Source organism: Onychostoma macrolepis, chromosome 04 (assembly GCF_012432095.1).
Source record: "Onychostoma macrolepis isolate SWU-2019 chromosome 04, ASM1243209v1, whole genome shotgun sequence".
Classification (NCBI taxonomy): domain Eukaryota; kingdom Metazoa; phylum Chordata; class Actinopteri; order Cypriniformes; family Cyprinidae; genus Onychostoma; species Onychostoma macrolepis.
The window spans coordinates 23,939,537-23,959,729 of record NC_081158.1 but is presented as its reverse complement, the minus strand read 5'-3'; the positions used below and the strand labels follow the sequence as shown (position 1 = coordinate 23,959,729).

Here is a 20,193-nt window from a genome sequence, read left to right as displayed (position 1 = left end):
GATCAATGGGGAGAGCATCTTGGAATCGCGACCGAAAATTCTCCTGGTTTCCCAAAGGATGATCAAAAGCCGCGTTTTAACATCTTTGGAAAATGGAAACGTATGGTTTGTGATGACGTGTGTAACAAAATAGGACAGAGTAACATGCCCGGACTTTTTGGCATCGGTGGTGACGATGCTGGTGATGTCATCTAGCCAAGCGTCCCTGTTGACCACAAGACGCATTTGACCACTTTACAGCAGTGCCCCCTGATATGAGAAGCAAAGGAACTAAATGTTCCCGTGAGATGCTCCCTGACAAAGTGCTTGGTTCATCGGTCCCACAGCTTAAATCTTTCAGTCCATTTCCGCAGTCCTCTTTTTTGTTACATTATTTAAAACTCATCACACAGCTCTAGTTTTGTTGAAGAATTAATGCCTTTCCTCGAAAGAGAAGCATCCACATGTGATTTTCAGTTCAAACTGGCAATGAGTGGAATATCTTTGAGTCAGCGGCCATAATTGTACGTAACTATATCCCACATGAAAAAAACTGTCATTCCAACCCACTCTCTCTTTTCCATTACTGGGTATTTCTGTTGCCAATTCTGGAGTGGATACCTGATCCATCAATGGCAAAGACCGTGAGGTGAGAGATAGGGCGAGATGAGGCCGTGGCAGAATCCAGGGCCAAAAGCGTGATTCTCTGTAACGGGCAAAATAGCCAAAATTCTGATGTCATTACATATCTTGTGTCACCGTTGGTAATTCCCATGCATAGTATTCAGAGGACACAAATGGATTTCCATTAGAGTGCAATGCTTAAATTACAGGATGTTCATGTCTCCAGTTTTGCGGCAAAAGGACAGACTTGTGAAGGAGCAAATCAACTGTCCCAGTCAGTCTGTACTCCCAAAGCACATACTACAAATTGCAGAGCTTTTGCAATAGTTAGAAATCGGATAGCAGACATGAGATACTTTTGGAAAGCTGACAAATCCTGCAGTGTGGTGTGCTAAATGGCATCTAAAATTATTTTAAATTAGGAACTAGTGATGAGGGAACCAGTCACAGCACCTATAATATACACTTTCATCGATTGAAGAAAAAATGCAATAAACATTTGCTTTTAATTCACATGACTTTTGTTACCATGACTGAATCACTTTACATTAATAGAGCATTAATAAAGCAGTATCTCTCTAGTTAGCCGTCTAGCTAACATGTCAGCTACGCTGAGGTTGAAGCGTCCAAAACCTGGAGAAGAATGAAGTGTAGACCACAAATTCACTCCAAGTGTTTCATCATGGTGGCAATTGAGGCATGAAAGGGAATCTACGAATGTTAGTTTGAAATTGCACATCAGAACATTAGATTATTGTGGTGAGGGTAATCAAAGGTGCGAAGAGGTCACTATGGAGGGTGAGACACGTCAGAAAGCAGAGTGGCAACATAGAAAGAGAGGTTACAATAACAGAGCGTCAAACTCTGAAGTTCAGTTGTACTCTTGCTGGAACAGTCGTGTCTCCATAGACCAGTTGAGTCCTTCAGTAGAGGCTCTCTCACTCCAACACAAATACTCACTAAATAAAGGCTGAGTGTTCCAAGTAAAATCACTTCAGCTGAGTTCAATAACTATTATTCATGTCCCATTTCTTCTTGCCTGTGCAACAGGCACCATGATATTAAAAAGGAAAGCCTTTATGTTTTCATAAGAACTGAAGAGGAGCCTTGGAGAGCAATGCGAACCCACTTCTGATTTCTTATGAAGTACCCTACAGGACTAGAACAAAAAAGTGACAACTTAAAAACAGAAAAAAAAGCGTGCCTAATGCGGGTTTGTCAGATATCATCTAAGGTGCCAATAGTTACTTACATCTTGAGAGTGTGCACCAGTATTTCCTGTGAGCCCATATTATCTATCTGCAAGCAAATGACTCTTATGAATTGGATCATTTTAATGAACGAGTTAAAAAGATAACCAGACACATTTACCACTGCTCTGCAAAATTTAACAGGCGAAGTCCTGTCATTTCAATATATCAAAACATTTCCCCTCTGAGATTTCACAGTGACCTTCAGGAGCACTTGGTAATTACAGACAGGTGTGTTGGAGCAGGGTTAGAACTGGACTCTGCAGGTAGGTAGATCTTCAAGAACAAGACTGGGCACCCCTGGTCTATTGAAATGACTAATTATCCACCTCTGACCTACAAACAAAAAAAGAACAAGAAGATAATAGACAATACCGTGAGAAGACGGCACCAAGGGAATTGGAGTCATCTGATGGATGACGACATCTCACAACAGGTATACTTCCTTCTTTGAGGCTCATATTGTAAATGTTTGCACTGGATAATTACCACTGTTCAGACAAAATGTAACCTCAATGTACAACCTTTGACCTGTTGTATGAGCTCGACAAACTAAGTTATGGCAGGGGGTACAAACGCTGTACTGGAAGGGGATGCCCTTTCTCCAGATTCACAATGAAATGCTGACAAATGTTATTTGGCCTTTTACAAAACCACAGTGGGGTCTTTTAGAAAAATGAAAACCATTCAAAATATAATCCTCCTGGTTTAAAACATCTCCCAATATCCTCCCTGTGGATGGGCATCCACCTCTTGTAAAGGTGAACGACTTTTCACCAAAGGACAGCAACGGAAATCATCAACTCATCATCATCAGACACTATAAAAGCACATATCTGATTCTCAGTGGACATGCGAATGCAAAGCCAGGTTCCTGCAAGCAAGTCAACCATTATCGCCCAAGATCATGGCATCTTCCTACACGGTCTTCTTTGCACTTGTACTTTTAGTCGAGTTGACTACAGCTTTGCCCAAAGTTAAGATGGACGAAGAACGTACAGACCAAGATAGACTAGTGTCAATAATAGGAGAAGACGATGTAAGCGAAACTGGACCTGGGCAGGTCACCTTCAGAAGACACCCCATCATAGAGGGCAGACTGATGGACGAAGATGGGACAAAACGCATCTTCATACTTGCCGTAAGTGTTTTATTTATTTTATTTACACTCCTACTTCGGGTCGGAGATTCCAAGATTGTATTTGCCAACATCTACATGCACTTTAAATCAGGAAATCGTACCAGTCCGGTTTTGTTGGTGTGGTATGAATCAGATGACCTTTCTATGGGTATCAAACGGAGCTTTCTCAATTCAAGGCTGAATTGTCCTCACATTGCTACAATTATCAGTGTAGTAATGGAACAGAGGACTATGGGAAGGACACGGTCACAAGAGGGGAAATGGAATCTATGGATAAAAGGGCCCACAGTGATATTGTGAAAATTGGCTAAGCGAGACATGGGAAACTTTGGTCGCAATTTGACACATTTCTTCCATGTGGGGCTCCATGCGCCGGCTTTGCTCCAGTAGTTTGGGAGCAGTTATGGAGAGGGATCATGAGGCTGCCCTTGGGCGTGTGTTGTTCGAATTAACTTAAACATCTCCAGGTGTGGTTTCAGACAGCAGGAAAAATGCCTGTAGAGGGAGCAGTGTTTTGGGTTTAGCTTGGGCTCGTCTGCTCAAGCGGCTGTCCCACGTTCTGATGTGCTGACTAAAAATTCCTTTCCCTTTTCCACCAGGACACAGGAATAAAAGGGTCTGTTGGGAGGGAAACAAACCCTGCCTTTTCGAGAACCTTCCCTGTGTTGCCGCCGCCGCGTGGGACGGATCATGCTCTGGATGGATTCAACATGAGGGATGAGCGACATAGCATAGATGATGTCATTCCCGTGGGCAGGAGGGACATAGACAGTAAGCACTGCCAAGTTTCTTATCGTCTTTCTTCCTCCCGATCCTCTTTGTAGATCTTCTTACATAGCCATGAAAGTAACCTGATATGCTTGAGGACTACTTTATATATGTGAAATGATTCAAAATGTATGTATAGTTTCAAACAATTTACCCGGGGATGGACTGGCCAGGCCGTCTCCCTGCCTATGGACCGAGACGCTGGTCTTACCTGGTCTCCCTAATTGAAAAGTGTTCAAAACCCCTCTACAACTGGAAAAATCAGACCAGCAAACCATCTTAGGTTGTTTTAATCTTTGTTTCAGCAGGGAATACACCAGGGAGTAAACAACAAGTAGCCTTCCAGTTACATTTAATGCTAAATTTGTTTTTGCTCTTCCTGTTCTCTTCACAGTGCTGAGGTGCATGATAGGGAGAGTATACAGGCCCTGTTGGCAAGCTTGAAAACGGAACAGCTGACAAAGCACCTGCATGATTTTCCCAGCTCTCCCCTGATCCTGAAAGATACTTCAAATATAAAGATGACAAACACACACTTGTATGATTTAAAAAGAACTGAAATAAAAATTTATTAAAATCTGCAAAGTCGAGTACAAGGGGAACAAAAAATCATTCATTATGACTGTCACACAATCCTAAAATAAAATAAGGTTCCTTCTCAAACACGCACACACACAAATATATACACATCCCGTCAGTAATAATCTGGAGAAGAGTGACCCGACTTGTATTAAAACCATTTATATGGCTATTTCACCCAAAAACAAAAGGTTTAGAACAACATGAGGGCAAGTAAATTACAGGAGATCTGCCCATTTAAATGCATTTAGTCTACTAATAAATAAAAACTGACTTCACTGCCAAAACAGAGCATCATTGGGGGAGTAAATTACAGTCTGAAAAAGCCGGTGAGTTTGCCCTGACCAGCGATGAGCTTCTTGCCGGCAGCTTTAGCTTTCCTTTTCCCCGGGCCTCCGGCGGGAGCCTTGGCAGGGGGTCTTTTCTGAGGGGGCTGGTTCTCTTCTCTTCCTTGCTCAGCGCACTCTCTATTGGCGAGCTTTCTCTTTGAGGTCCCAGTTGCTCTTCTGAGCTGTTCTGGCTGGGTCCCCTTCCCACCTGCTCGGTTCCAGGCATTTCCACTATGTTCCCCCAGAGCGAATTGGCCAGGACCTTCACGCCTTAAGTTAGTGGCCTCTGGGTACATATCCACAGAAAAACAAGGGGGGACAAAAGAAAAACATTGGACTTTGAGAACAAGGTGAAACAATGAACAGGAATAAAAAAGGAGGGAGGGCTGAGGACGGAAGGGTAGAAAAGGTTATGATGAAATTGCTGACGTTAGTCTGCACTTTAACAGGCGGTGTGTTTATTTTACAGCGCTGAAACTGAACATTTGTCATGTAACCTGGTGGAGCGAAGCCCGCATTCCCACAAAAATTGAGCGAGGGGGGAAGAGGAACATGTGCTCTTAAGAGTTTTTACAACAGATGTGGGGGCAGCCAGGTTTTATGGGATGGGGAATCGTTTAAAGGTTGATCTTAAGTACCAGTCCCAAAGCAGGGACTGGGCAGGGATCGAGGCCTGGGCTGTGGAGGTGGACCTGGGCATCTTTCCGACCGTGTGGCGTCAGAAAAAGGGAGCTCTTCTGGGTGTGTGTGCGCAGCGAACAGACCAAGCATGAAGGTTATTCAGTACACTAAGAACTGAGCCCCCTCAAAAAAAAAAAAAAAAAAAAAAAAAAGAGGGAAGACAAAATTATTATTATTATTAATAATATAAATAATATAAATTACTTAATGAATGCACATTCCTTATCGATCGGTCGCAGTGGGTGGGACATTCTCAGACATTTCTAGAGAACACGTGATAGAACACGAACCTGTGGCATCATCACAAATTTTGTTCTTGTTTCTCAGAAGAGAAAGCCTACACATTTTAAAATCATTTTAGCAGCTAATGTTTCATTTTGTCACATTTTAAAAAGGACACAGCAGCATCTACACGGTCTCAAAACTAATACACAAAGACTAAGAGTGACAAAACTACTTTCGCATAGCATCTTTAAATGTGGCAGAGGCACTACCTTTGAGAGTGATGTCCATCCCAGTGGGGTCATGCTCTTCCTCCATAGTCACTGGTAAAGGGACAAGTTTTTTGGGTGCAGGGAGCACAAAAGTGGGAAGTTGGCTGGTGCTGGAAAATGCCAACACCCGGTTGAGGGGCAGCTCAGCATCGTTGTATGTGCATGCAAACTGAGAGCGGATAGTTGGCCGCACAACCTTTAAGGGAAAAAAAATAATAATAATTATATTATTAATATATATATATATATATATATATATATATATATATATATATAATTACGTTTTTTTATTATTATTTTAAACTGCAACAGCTGAAAAAAAAAAAAAAAATTACAGCTATAAAATTATACCACTTGTGCTTAAAAAAAATTATTTTTATTCCAAAAATAAATAAACATAATAATCCAAGACTAACTAAACCTTAACAAAACCTTATGCATATTACCAGCTTGATTACATGCCGTAGGTTTAAAGGGATAGTTCACCCAAAAATTTAAATTGTGACATGAATTACTCACCCACATGTTGGTCCAAACCTGCAAGACCCTCGTTCATCTTCAGAACACAAATTAAGATTTTTGATGAAATCCGAGAGCTCTCTGACCCTGCATAGACAGCAACGCAAATGACACGTTCAAGGCCCAGAAAGGTAGGACATCATTAAAATTGTCCATGTGACATCAGGGGTTCAACCGTAATGTTATGAAGCTACGAGAATACTTCTTGTGTGCAAAGAAAACAAAAATAGCGACTTTATTCAACAATTTTTTTCCTCTTCTGTGTCAGTTTTTAGCGTGTGAAGTGTGTTCACGAGAGTACCAGGCATGTATGTGATGTTGCATGTTTACGGCTCCTGCGTCAGCATCGAAGACTGACACGGATTGAACAGTGGAACCACTGATGTCACATGGACTATTTTAACAATGTTATGCAGGGTCAGAAAGCTCACGGATTTCAACAAAAATATATTGTGTTTCGAAGAGAAACTATGGTCTTTCGGGTTTGGAACAACATGAGGGTGAGTAATTCATGACAGAATTTTCATTTTTGGGTGAACCATCCCTTTGAGTTTGTAAAACATAAATATTATCAATGAATGATGTATGGCACAGTGGCACTGCAGCACTGGCACAACAGGACCAATGATGTTGTCCAGAAACACTCTGACACGGTCCTCAGGTCATCAGGCCGTCCTTATTTTTGAGCCCTGCTGATATAACTGGATGGACATGACACATCTAAAATCTTATTAGAATGAATACACAAAAAAAAAAAAAAAAAAGAAAAGATAAATATTGCGGTCCAGAGGCTAGCGTGAGGAGCATGAAAGAAGGAAATGGTAGCTCGCACAGGCGTAGTGAACCTCTAAGGTCTCAAGGGTCCCAGAGAAGCGCTGATCCACCTCTTTCAGGGCCTTTGATCCATCCCTGCTAAGGATTATCAGGATTCAAGGCTCTCTCCCTTCAGGCTAGCCGGCCACAGTAGGAGTGTGGAATTCAGAAAAGTAAAAAAATACTGCAGACATAGTTGGGTGGGACTACAAAAGCGTAGAGAGAAGGGGCGGTGGGTGTATGTAGGGGGGGATCAAAGTTTGAGTGCAGCTTTTTCAAAGCACTTTCTCAAAAGAGCACCTAAAACAACAGTATTGCTCAGACTGGGTGCTTTCATATGGGAGGCTTATATGGTACGTTGGGCAGCCCTGACTGCATGCCAATAGAAAACCCAGCTACTTCCTCTGATATGAACGTCATCATTAAGCCCTCAATAAGATGAGGGGTGTGTCTGTGTTTGTGAAGCACACAATGAAATGACACGTGGTTGAATAACACCTGTTTTGGGACAAACCCACCGAGCCAGCTGACACAGTGATATTAAGTGGTGAGCTGAGACACATGAGTGGTCAAGGTATTCACTTGGTAGTAATGTGTATCCAATGAGTCGAATCAGGGGAGGGTCTCTGATTATATATTACTGTCTATGTCAGCATTTTATTGAATGTTGAATAATAATTATAAAAATAGCCACTATCCATACATATCCAGGGTGTTTCCCTGCCTTTTCTGGCCCAAGACGCTGTTATGGCTTCAAGACTAAATGGTTTGGAGAATGGATGGATGATTATTTTTTAAACCATTAGGTTTAAATTAATATTAAACAACGTTACTTCTAATACTTTTATTACACCACAATTTTTAGAATAAACCATTTTTAATAATATTCTATTATTAATACTTACTAAAATCTTATTATCCCATTTACACCTGTATTTACGACCATCCATTTGAGATTGGGTGAGCAGATGCAGATCTTAATACCAGAGGCCTGCTTTGAGTGTGTTTTAATGAACATTCTTAGCAGGAAATATACTAACATTACATAAAAAAAAAATGTACTACCATCCTTTTATATGCATAATACTGGCCCTCTGTGTATTGACTGGGGTTCATTATGAGTTCATTAAACCTTACAACATAACTGTACTCAGAATAATCTGTCTCTGCAGTCTTGCTGCTGGAGGAACCTCTTGATCTCTCCCCTTGTGCCAATCGACGTCAGTTTGTGATGAAATTATTGGAGTACGGCTGGATAAAGTCATTCTGCAGACAACAGGAAACAATAACCTTTCAAGTTTCCCTTGCTAGCTGAGTAACGCCACTGATATGGCATGTTCAAAGTGAAATTGATGCAGAAAGCTTCCGCCCGTCCAGTTCAGGAAGCGGTGAGCTGCCCGGGGACCATTACCGCTCACTAACACAGGAAGGCGGCCAGAAAGTGGAGGTCTAAAGAGACATCTGCTAGTGCAATCAAATAAAGAAGCCTTTTAACAAAATGTGCCTAGCATACATGTTCACAGAGCACTCACCATTTCTAATTGGTGAAGATGCCCAGTACTAAAAAACAACAACAGCTTAACTGCCATTTATCACCACATTTAAAATGCGTTAGCAATTCAGAGACTAGTTCAAATTGGTTTCAAAAACAAGCTTCTTGACAGACATAATTTTGTTTCTTATTAAGAGATTTATATCTTTCAAGAATTTTATGACCAAACAGTAAAAAAAAAAAAAAAAAAAATCTTATGAGGCCAAGAGATAATACTAAATTTTTAGCACATACAAATGTAATCTTTCTTCTCACAGCCCAGCGGGGCATTTTAAAAGTTTTCTGGAAAAGATAGGCTTTAATTGTGCAAGCGTGCATCACTGCCAGAGGTTATTGGTTAAAGTCTGGAGTGTACTGTATGACACTAAATTTCACACTCCGTGGTTGTTTTTATATAACAGGAAACCTGCTGCACAAGCACCATGCATAAAAAACAGCTGTATAAATTTGCACATTACAAAACAGAGGAAGCAAAGATTTTTAAAAATCAAGTGTCACATTCAATTTCGGTTTGACCGCTATTTGAGACTGGGGTCTCTGCTTACAGCCCCCATGATTCTTTACCTTGGACTTGATGTGTTCTTGTTGGCTCAAGACGCGGTTCCGTAAAGGCTTTGGAGAAGATCCTGTGGGAGCTTCTGGAGATCTATAGGCACAAAGTGGAAAGCGAACGAGCTGAATATTCAAAGATTAAAACAAGGTGTTGAAATGCAAATATTTAATTAGTCAAATAACCATATACGCAAATTAACTGTCACACCTTAAGTAAACTGAGAAAACAGACAGGAAAATAGAATTTTTTGGCATTAATTTTATTATTATTCAAATATTTAATGAAATATAAAATATTTTTAGCATTTTAAATTCATTAAAAAAAAAAAAAAAAAAACATTTTTAGGATCGATTGTTGCCCTATGACAATAGTGTGCAATTTTATTTAAAAACAAATTAATATTATTATTAATAAAATGAATGAAATAATATTTTAAGCATCTAATTAAGCATTATTATAATAATTTACTCAAATTGAATGAAAAAAAATTAAATACATTTTTTGTCCTATGACCATATTTAACTTTTATATAAAAACTCTATTACAGCAAAGTGGTGTAACTCACTTGTAAAGGGTAAGAAGACAAGCTCCAGAGCTGCCATTAAGAACTGCATGATCTTCAGAGAGCAGTTCCGCCTTGTTCCTGCAGGGCGGTGCTAGTGCTTCTTCATCCAAAAGAGTCATCAGAACCTTAACAGTCTCTCGTCCCCCATAGGCAGTGGAATGGTTAATAGCATACGCTTTGGGCTAAAAAGGAAACATTTTGTGTCTTATTAATGAGGTTGGAAGAAATATTTGGAGAAGATAGAGTACATCCGTTCTTTTTTACCCTTGCCGGACTGATTCCCGTGCCAACCGCTGAATGCGTCTGCATGGTGTGTATTTGACCGATTCTTTCCTTGAGACTTTTGGCTGTATCCTCTGCTGCAAGGTACACTGGGTCTCCATTACTACGGCCTTTGACCAGAGCAGCTCTAATACTAGACACCAGCTTGGATCCAGCTTCTCTGTTGGAGGAAAACAGTGCAATGCAGACAATTAAAAACACACATTTTCATATGTATGCAGTCCTGAAGGTGCAGTCATGAACTTTAAAGGGGTAGTTCACCCAAAAATGAAAATTCTGTCATTACTCACACTCACATTGTTCTAAACCTGTAAGAATGTTCATTTTTGGGTGAACTATCCCTTTAAATAATCTTCCATTCACACACACGCAAACATAAGAGTATGTATACAAGTATGTACATCAAGTTTTATCTTAAGCTCATGTTTTGTGAACTTTGACCTGCAAATCCCTGTTTAAAAAAAAAAAAAAGCATCTAAATGTTACAAATCAATCTCTTAGTTGGAACAACACACACACAAAACCTCTAATGTAGGTGGTTTCGTTAGCAAATCAACAAGAAGCTTCATTTGCAGTGTTGTGGGAAATTGCTGTATATTTAACATTCTGAACGCATTATTCAGTGATCCCACACATCTTGACCAATGAATTTCCATGATTTTGTTCATAAACTTTCCACTTTGTGATTACTAGATTTTTACAGATTTGCTAATGAATCATTCAAACCAATTTTTGAACTGTTTTGGCTTTAAAAAAAAAAAAAACAATGATTCACACACAAATAGCTATGGCTTGCAAGCAAGTTTCCAGATCTCTGTGCATGTTTTAGATCCACATCTATAAATTGCCTATACTACTAATAGATTATTATTACTATTATTTACAACATTTTCATAATAATTGAACTAAATAAATATTTAAATCAATTCATTTGTATATAATTGATGTTATTAATTCCAACAATAATTAATCTTTATTATTAACAAAATCAACAACAGTTGACTAACTAAAAAAATTCCCAAGGCCTAGAAAACCTGATTTTAAAAATACAGTGTTTCCCGGTTTCCCCATGACTGTCGGACTCCTGATTATTAATTATTTGTTATATAAAGAGGTTTGCTGCATAGCAATGATTTTGCTTGATTAAAATCTAGTGTGACCACTCTATAAATCATGTAAAAATGCGGCCTAGGAGGGTCCAAGATGTTTTCGTGCCAGACTAGTGTTATTGGTGTACTCCACCTCACTTTGTGTGTGAATATATGAAGAGATTAATAAATGTAAACATTTGGGCTGCAGCGGGAAAGAGGCCGCCCTGAATCCCTGACCTTGCTTTTGTGAAAGGGAATTACAGTAACAGAATCATCTGGGAAAACAGATGTTAGCTGTTCGAGAGACCCCGATTCCCCCGTAAGGAGTGTTTGTGTGTGGTAATACAGTACTCCATAAGGTGCTGGGAGGTGGGGAACTGCACAGGCAGGGTAGCAGGCCGATGAAAGACCCCTTTTGGCTCACACTCTCTCATCAGAGAAAAGAGATGTGGTGGTGAACAGGACCACATGCAGCAGGTTCAAGGCACTTCCATCAAAAACTGAAGTTGATGCACATGATGCACTGCAGGAAATGACCTTGCGTCCTTTCTGAATAACTTAATCATCTATTCGATTCAGCTCCATGTGTTGTGCTGCCAAACATCTAGTGGAGATTTGCTTGGACGTTTTGAAGTGCGAGTTATCATGGCAAAATCTCACTGTTATGACGTTTAATCAGAGTTATCAAACTAAGGAGGGACAAAGCCTCCATTTGCTGTTCGGTACAACACACTTTGATGTTCCTCAGATAAACATGCTTGAACAATTCAGGCGATTTCATTAATACTGGTGCAGACGTCATTAAAGGTTGCTTTTGAGAAGAGGATCATGCATCGATGCATGGCAGCAGGTAAAAGACGAGAGAATCCGTTTTTTAAGATAGGACGAGACCAACAGATCCACAAATGCAGATAGCAAGTACATTTTCTTTGGGCAAAACAAGGTGATACAAAATCAAATGTTGTATAAATCAAAGGCTTTTCTACACTCATCTGGGGTTGTGTACTGATGAAAGGGAGACAGAAATGAAGTCAAGGCTAGGTCATGACGGTCCTGGCGGTCCTGGCTTTTAATTCAATGCATTGGCTATGTTCACAATAACATAATACTCATACTACTGCTTAGGTTAGTACACAATATGTGCAACATACAGTGTGCCAATCTTTTTGACCTGCACCGTCAGCCAAAAAGAGCAATATACAACAAACATGGTGCATGAAATGGAATAATGTATCTCATAATGCAATGTACTCTAGATGACCTTCCATTTCTAGTGTTACTGATTAGAAGCAAAGAATATCAGTGATTATTTTTTGGCTGATTTAGCTTAAATAAACTTGCTGCAAACACAGTGACTTTATGCATCGTGGTACATCGTGGTTATGCATTGTGAACGCGTGGCAACTTACAGGGAAGAGAAGTAATTGTTGAATAAAGTCATTATTTTTGTTTTCTTTGCGCACAAAAAGTATTCTCATAGCTTCATAAAATTATTGTTGAACCACTGATGACTTGGACTATTTTAATTATGTCCGTGCTACTTTTCTGGGCATTGAATGTGGTAGTTGTGTTGCTGTCAATGCAGAGTCAGAAAGCTCTAGGATGTCATCAAAAACATCTTAATTTGTGCTCCGAAGATGAACGAAGGTCTTACGGGTTTGGAACGACAGGAGTAATTTATTAAAGAATTTTCATTTTTGTGTGAACCAACCCTTTAATCATATTAATTAATAATATTATAAGAGTGCTTAAATAAGTGCTTAAAGGTATGGAAGCTTTTTTTGCAGGACCAAGTGGGCATAAATAAATAAATAAATGTAATAATAGGAAAATACATCAAAGAATAAATGACTCTCTAAAATGAATACAATTAATTTTTAATAAATTTAGTGCCGAATTAATTTTGTATTACTTTTTTGGCATGTATTGGAATTCTGAAGGCAAACATCTACAGCTGCTATGCAGACTTAAGACATTTGTTGTGTTCAGAACGGAATACTATGGATATGCATTTCCGATACAGGATATAAGAAAAAAAAAAAAAAGAAGAGCATGATACGTACCTGGGATTAGGGGTTTCTCCCAGAACTTCTTGACACTGGTCAACAAAATTGAGAAACTCCGATAAACCCTTTACGTGCTTCCTTAAGGGGTGAGACTCAGGTGGAGCGTACCCCTTTCCTCCCAACTGTATGGTCCTGACAAATGATGTTACTGTCTGAATATACAAAAACGGCAATTAATTAGCGTTCACATTATGGTTAAAAAGATAGTTGAACAAAAATGTGAGCAAATGTAAATTTATCTATCTAAAAGTATGTCACTGCAAATTCACCAGGAAGAGAGACGAGGCGCTGTCGCAGGCAGCATGTCTAAGGTCAGTAAAGGCGCTGTGACCCAGAGAGCGATTTGGGTTGTCCAGGGTGTATGCGAGGGCCAGGTCATTCTTAGAGTTCACCAGAAGGCCCAAATAAGAACAGAAAACTCTCCTCACAACTCTCTGTATCTGCAGGAAAGGTTGAACAACACCTTAGTGGAATAATTGGAAATGTACTAAAACAAATGTTAACTGACTCAGTTAGCTGACTTGGACTCATGTTGTATAGAGGACGGGCTTTTTCCACAGCCCCTTAAGCTTAAACAGGCCAGGCTCATAAACTTCATCACCCCCAGTATTACAGTGGCAAAACCCAGCGTCTTCTCACACATAAATCAGAGCCCAGCAGAGCAGCTGTGAACAGAACTGGGCAAGAGTAGCAGCAGTTTCAACACACTATACAAAGTGCTTTTAAGACATCCTGTTCTCATTTCGCGATTATGAATATGATATGATATTAACATTGTTCTGAATAAGAGGCACATGTAAGGGGGTGAAATATAACAGGAAAGAAAATGGAAAAAGACAGCCAGCAAAACAATACTAGAGTAAGATCTCAACATAAAAGTAATACAATCAGATCCTTTGCTAAATTCCACCCTCCTTAGTTACTGTCGCCAGGTGCAATAAGCTTTAAACTATCATACAGGATACCTTTACTTAATTTATTTATAATGATAAATTTTATAATTAAAGCATATTAATAACATTTTACTAATATATATATATATATATATATATATATATATATATATATATATATATATATATATATATATATATATATATATATAGTCATGGCCAAAAATATCAGCACCCTTGACAAATATGATCTAAGAAGGCTGTGAAAATTAATCTGCATTGTTAATCCTTTTGATCTTTTTTTTTTTTTGGTTCACAAAAATCTAACCTTTCATTGGATAAGAATTTAAAACGGGGAATATCATTATGAAATAAATGTTTTCTCTAATACACATTGGCCACAATTAACGGCACCCTTTTATTCAACACTTTTTGAAACCTCCATTTGCCAGTTTAACAGCTCTAAATGTTCTCCTATAATGCCTGATGAGGTTAGAGAACACCTGAAAAGAGATCAGAGACCATTCCTTCATCCAGAATCACTCCAGACCCTTTAGATTCCCAGCTCCATGTTGGTGCTTCTCCTCTTCAGTTCACCACTCATTTTCTATAGGGTTCAGGTCAGAGGACTGGAATGGGCAGCAGAAGTTTGGTTTTGTGGTCAGTGACCCGTTTTTGTGTTGTTTTTGAGGTTTGTGTTTGGATTATTGTACGGTTGGAAGATCCAAACATGGCCCATTATAAGATTTCCAACAGAGTCAGTCACTTATTGATTTTTTATCTGTTGGTATTTGATAGAATTCATGATGCCATGTGTCTAAACCAGATGTCCAGGATGTCCAGCAGAAACATCAAAAATACAGCAGTATATTTCATTGTACACATGGGGTACTTTTATCCCTGTGTTCACCAAACCCATCTTGAGTGTTTGCTGCTAAAAAGCTCATTTTTTGTAGTTTCATCTGACCATAGAAGCCAGTCCCATTTGAAGTTCCAGTCCAGTCATTTTTCTTGAAACCCTCCCAAACAACATGTGGTGATGTAGGTGCTGTTTGACAATTTTTTTTATAGGTTTTCTGACCCCGAGACTCAACTATTTGAGTTGTCGTAACATTTTCTGTTGATTGGAAATTCTTAATTATTGCCCTGATGGTGGAAATGGGAATTTTCTCATTGTGATGGAATTTGGGCTTTGTTTTCCCTCCCATTTATATTTATGTAAAACAGGAAGGCATGGCTGGATAATTTCATGTTCATAATCACCCTGTAGTGCTCAAAATTGTAAATGCGAATGGGAATATACTTCAGAAATATTTTACTCAGAAGAATTTCTAGGGGTGCCAATAATTGTGTCCAACATGTATTTGAGAAAAACATTTCATAATAATATTTCCCCCACCCCATTTTAAATTCTTATTATCCAATGAAAGGTTAGATTTTTGTGATTTTTTTAAAACAAAAAGGAATAACAATGCAGATAAATTTTTCACAGCCTTCTTTGATCATATTTACCAAGGGTGCCGATATTTTTGGCCATGACTACGTGTGTGTGTGTGTACACACTTGTTTATGCTACATTGTGACAGTAAAGAGAGTAACACCTGACATTTTTGAAATGGTGGATGCCTGTGAGGGGAAAATATTATTAAAAATAGTAAATGATGTTTATCTGAAAGTGTAACAATGCAAACAGGTTTTCTGTTGTTAGAGGATAAACAATATTGTTTGGTCAGTATAAAAGCAATAGAAGTCTATGGAAAGTCCCCACAATTCACAGAAACAAACGTGTGTGTGTGTGTGTGTGTGTAAAATTATGTAAAAATTAAAACAACCTAAAACTAAAATATTAAACTTAACTATTATATGAAATGTTATTAAATATATGCATTTACAATTTTAAAGTTTAAAGAATTAGGTGTTGTTCACAAAGTAAATTTCTTTCTTTTCTTTTACATGCAATTCAGTAAATAAAGTGTTAAGTGCTTTGTTGAAATATTTGTGTTCAACCCATTTGCTGTCATTGTAATGTTTTGTGAATAAGAGCCACACACACACACACACACGCTCTAAATCTAGTCCCATGCTAATGCATCACCATTTACCTGTGGACTACAGATTGCCTTGTTAGATGGAGTTGCGGGACACACAGGAAGAGGATCCATTTTCTCCGAACGCTCCTTCTCACCAATGAGAAACTGAAACAGTTGCATCTAGATATCGAGATAAGACCGAGAACATGCCACAGATTAAAGATCTTTGGGCCTCAGATTTGGTTGTTCTTTTAGTCATCTTCCTCACTGGCAGCACTCACCGCGGTTAGGGGCTCCTCAGGGTCCTCATTTATCCGAAGCTCCTTGAACATAATGAAGACGTCAATCAAGTCCACAGTATTGGTGCGTTTCAAAAAGCAGTCATACTCTTTTCGGATGAGGTCATAGTTTTGTGGAAGAGGGATATCGCTGTGGGATAGCTGGAGCTTATCCAGAAGGAAGTATTTCCAGGCAGCCAAGACTTCACTCAAAGCAACACCAAAGTCCCCATGTTCCTGTCAGGAGCAGAGCAAACACAGCGACAAGCATATTACGCAGAACCACTCCACAGAAAATGTACAGATATGGAACAAATTGTATGATTCAAACTTGTGTGACTCATTCTTTTTCCTACCGCAGCACGTATAGACTGCAAGCAAACATTTACATTGAAAGTGGAAATCCTATAAAATGATGTTCCAAAGTCCACCTATGAAAGTGTGTTTTTCACCCACTTTCTTAAACAAAATTATCAGCAGAAGAATTCCAGTAAAATTGTGGGGGGAAAATCTTCCATAGATCATTTGACCATCTGTACAAAGTTCACATAATCAGTGTCACATATTTAACTTTTAATTTGTGATATAAAACATATTTACGATGTCAAAGAATAAATAAATAATTTTTGATGTACCAGTATACACCATATACACATTTTAATAAAACAAATACAACATTACTACAAGTAAAAATAACGGTTTTCTGTTTTAATATATTTTAAAAATGAAATTTATTCCTGCGATGGAAAAACTGTATTTTCAGCAGCCATTACTCCAGTCTTCAGTGTCACATGATCCTTCAGAAATCATGCTGGTTTGGAAACTTTATGATGATTATAATTATTATGATTATTATAATCAGTGTTGAAAACAGTTGTTTCTTAATATTTTTGTGGAAACATATACATTATGTGTATATTATTATATATATATATATATATACACACAGAGTTAATCTCAGATTAGAATGTCCTGGAAAAGTTCATTTATTTCAGTAATTCAACTCGAATTGTGAAACTCGTGTATTAAATAAATTCAATGCACACAGACGGAAGTAGTTTAAGTCTTTGGTTCTTTTAATTGTGATGATTTTGGCTCACATTTAACAAAAACCCACCAATTCACTATCTCAACAACTTAGAATACTTCATAAGACCAACAAAAAAATTAAAAAAAACATTTTTAGTGAATTTTTGGCCTTAATTTACTGCATATTTACTCAATACTTGGTAGGGGCTCCTTTTGCTGCAATTACTGCCTCAATTCGGCGTGGCATGGAGGTGATCAGTTTGTGGCACTGTTGAGGTGGTATGGAAGCCCAGGTTTCTTTGATAGTGGCCTTCAGCTCATCTGCATTTTTTGGTCTCTTGTTTCTCATTTTCCTCTTGACAATACCCCATAGATTCTCTATGGTGTTCAGGTCTGGTGAGTTTGCTGGCCAGTCAAGCACACCAACACCATGGTCATTTAACCAACTTTTGGTGCTTTTGGCAGTGTGGGCAGGTGCCAAATCCTACTGGAAAATGAAATCGGCATCTTTAAAAAGCTGGTCGGCAGAAGCAAGCACAAAGTGCTCCAAAATTTCTTGGTAAACGGGTGCAGTGACTTTGGTTTTCAAAAAACACAATGGACCAACACCAGCAGATGACATTGCACCCCAAATCATCACAGACTGTGGAAACTTAACACTGGACTTCAAGCAACTTGGGCTATGAGCTTCACCCTTCCTCCAGACTCTAGTACCTTGGTTTCCAAATGAAATACAAAACTTGCTCTCATCTGAAAAGAGGACTTTGGACCACTGGGCAACAGTCCAGTTCTTCTTCTCCTTAGCCCAGGTAAGACACCTCTGACGTTGTCTGTGGTTCAGGAGTGGCTTAACAAGAGGAATACGACAACTGTAGCCAAATTCCTTGACACGTCTGTGTGTGGTGGCTCTTGATGCCTTGACCCCAACCTCAGTCCATTCCTTGTGAAGTTCACCCAAATTCATGAATCAATTTTGCTTGACAATCCTCATAAGGCTGCGGTTCTCTCGGTTGGTTGTGCATCTTTTTCTTCCACACTTTTTCCTTCCACTCAACTTTCTGTTAAAATGCTTGGATACAGCACTCTGTGAACAGCCAGCTTCTTTGGCAATGAATGTTTGTGGCTTACCCTCCTTGTGAAGGGTGTCAATGATTGTCTTCTGGACAACTGTCAGATCAGCAGTCTTCCCCCTGATTGTGTAGCCTAGTGAACCAAACTGAGAGACCATTTTGAAGGCTCAGGAAACCTTTGCAGGTGTTTTGAGGTGATTAGCTGATTGGCATGTCATCATATTCTAATTTGTTGAGTTTTTGTTAAATGTGAACCAAAATTATCACAACTTAAACTACTTCAGTCTGTGTGCATTGAATTTATTTAATACACGAGTTTCACAATTTGAGTTGAATTACTGAAATAAATGAACTTTTCTACGACATTCCAATTTATTGAGATGCACCTGTATGTATTATATATATATATATATATATATATATATATATATATATGAATGAATTGCATGTAAAAAAAAAAAAAGAAAGAAATTTACTTTGTGAACAACACCTTTGTGTTCTTTAAACTTTAACATTGTAAATGCATATATTTAATAACATTTCATATAATACTTGTTTAATATTTTAGCTTGTTTTTAGGTTGTTTTAAATTTTTACATAATTTTACACTCTCTCACTCACACACACACACACACACACACACGTTTGTTTCTGTGAATTGTGGGGACTTTCCATAGACTTCTATTACTTTTATACTGACCAAACAATATTGTTTATCCTCTAACAACAGAAAACCTGTTTGCATTGTTACACTTTCAGATAAACATAATTTACTAATATTAGTAATATTTTTTATTTTCTATTATATTATAATAATAAAACAAACTTTTTAATGAGAAGTCATATGTCTTTACAAATATACCTTATTACTTACCCCAAACATTTGAAAAGTAGTGTATATGCATTTACAGACCTGAAATCCAATAATGAATAGTAATATCCCCAGATACCAAAAATGTGGAACAAGTCTTCAAATCAAGTTCCTAAAAAAATGCAACATTACCTGCTTGTTGACCCCAGCCATAGCAAGTTGTAGGATCATCAGCATCCCATCAGCCCCTTGCATGGTGGTCCTCTCAGAGTCTAACATCCTGTGACATTCTCTCCTGAAGACCTTGGTCATTGTTCTCAGGCTTTCCTCCATAACCACTGTTATTCAACGTTTACAAAATGAACTGCAGGGCCAGAAAATTGAGTAGGTCAGCACTGAAATGATTATGAGCAGACAGCAGAACATACACGCAAGCCAGCCAGCATCACATATACCTTTCCAAATCTACCACTGAGCTAAAACAGAAACTCCGAAGACATCAAGCAAATCACAATAATAGTCAGGAACAAGAGGAGCCCCTTTGCACTTTATTAGGAACAGAACCTCTTAGGTCAACTTACCAACACTGATATTTAGATGCGTCCTAGATCTCTAATGCAAAACACATTGGAAAACAGACGCCAGCTAGATGCAAGTTATTATAAACTGGTCCGACGCCTGTAAATTTAAATCCACATGCCAGGACGCCTGGACCAATCACAGAGCGCAATGCGTTAACCACGCCCCCGCCAAACGGGAAGTCAATAACCCAAACAGAACGGTCCCGTTTTGTTTC

General features: G+C 38.6%; 2 protein-coding genes across 4 annotated transcripts; one reads left to right on the top strand and one right to left on the bottom strand.

Annotated features, from left to right (window-relative positions):
• The first annotated feature begins 2,757 nt into the window (after positions 1–2,757).
• Positions 2,758–4,293, top strand: pmch (pro-melanin-concentrating hormone). The gene is made up of 3 exons (XM_058773497.1): positions 2,758–2,994; positions 3,594–3,765; positions 4,157–4,293. Exons 1-3 carry the CDS (start codon positions 2,761–2,763, stop codon positions 4,204–4,206), a joined length of 456 nt encoding a protein of 151 aa, XP_058629480.1. The 5' UTR covers positions 2,758–2,760; the 3' UTR covers positions 4,207–4,293.
• An 87-nt stretch (positions 4,294–4,380) lies between these two features.
• Positions 4,381–20,125, bottom strand: parpbp (PARP1 binding protein). 3 transcript variants are annotated; one of them, XM_058773491.1, is made up of 11 exons: positions 19,979–20,125; positions 19,590–19,761; positions 16,491–16,724; positions 16,282–16,389; positions 13,556–13,726; positions 13,284–13,438; positions 10,112–10,289; positions 9,848–10,029; positions 9,294–9,375; positions 5,846–6,041; positions 4,381–4,956 (listed from the first exon to the last, which is right to left on the bottom strand). In XM_058773491.1, the coding sequence occupies exons 2-11, from the start codon at positions 19,728–19,730 to the stop codon at positions 4,652–4,654; spliced, it is 1,752 nt and encodes a 583-aa protein (XP_058629474.1). In that variant the 5' UTR covers positions 19,731–19,761; positions 19,979–20,125; the 3' UTR covers positions 4,381–4,651. The 3 variants fall into 3 exon arrangements, with proteins under 3 accessions (XP_058629474.1, XP_058629475.1, XP_058629476.1); XM_058773492.1 differs by lacking the exon at positions 4,381–4,956 and adding an exon at positions 4,982–5,474; XM_058773493.1 differs by lacking the exon at positions 4,381–4,956 and adding an exon at positions 4,982–5,465.
• Positions 20,126–20,193: the final 68 nt, after the last annotated feature.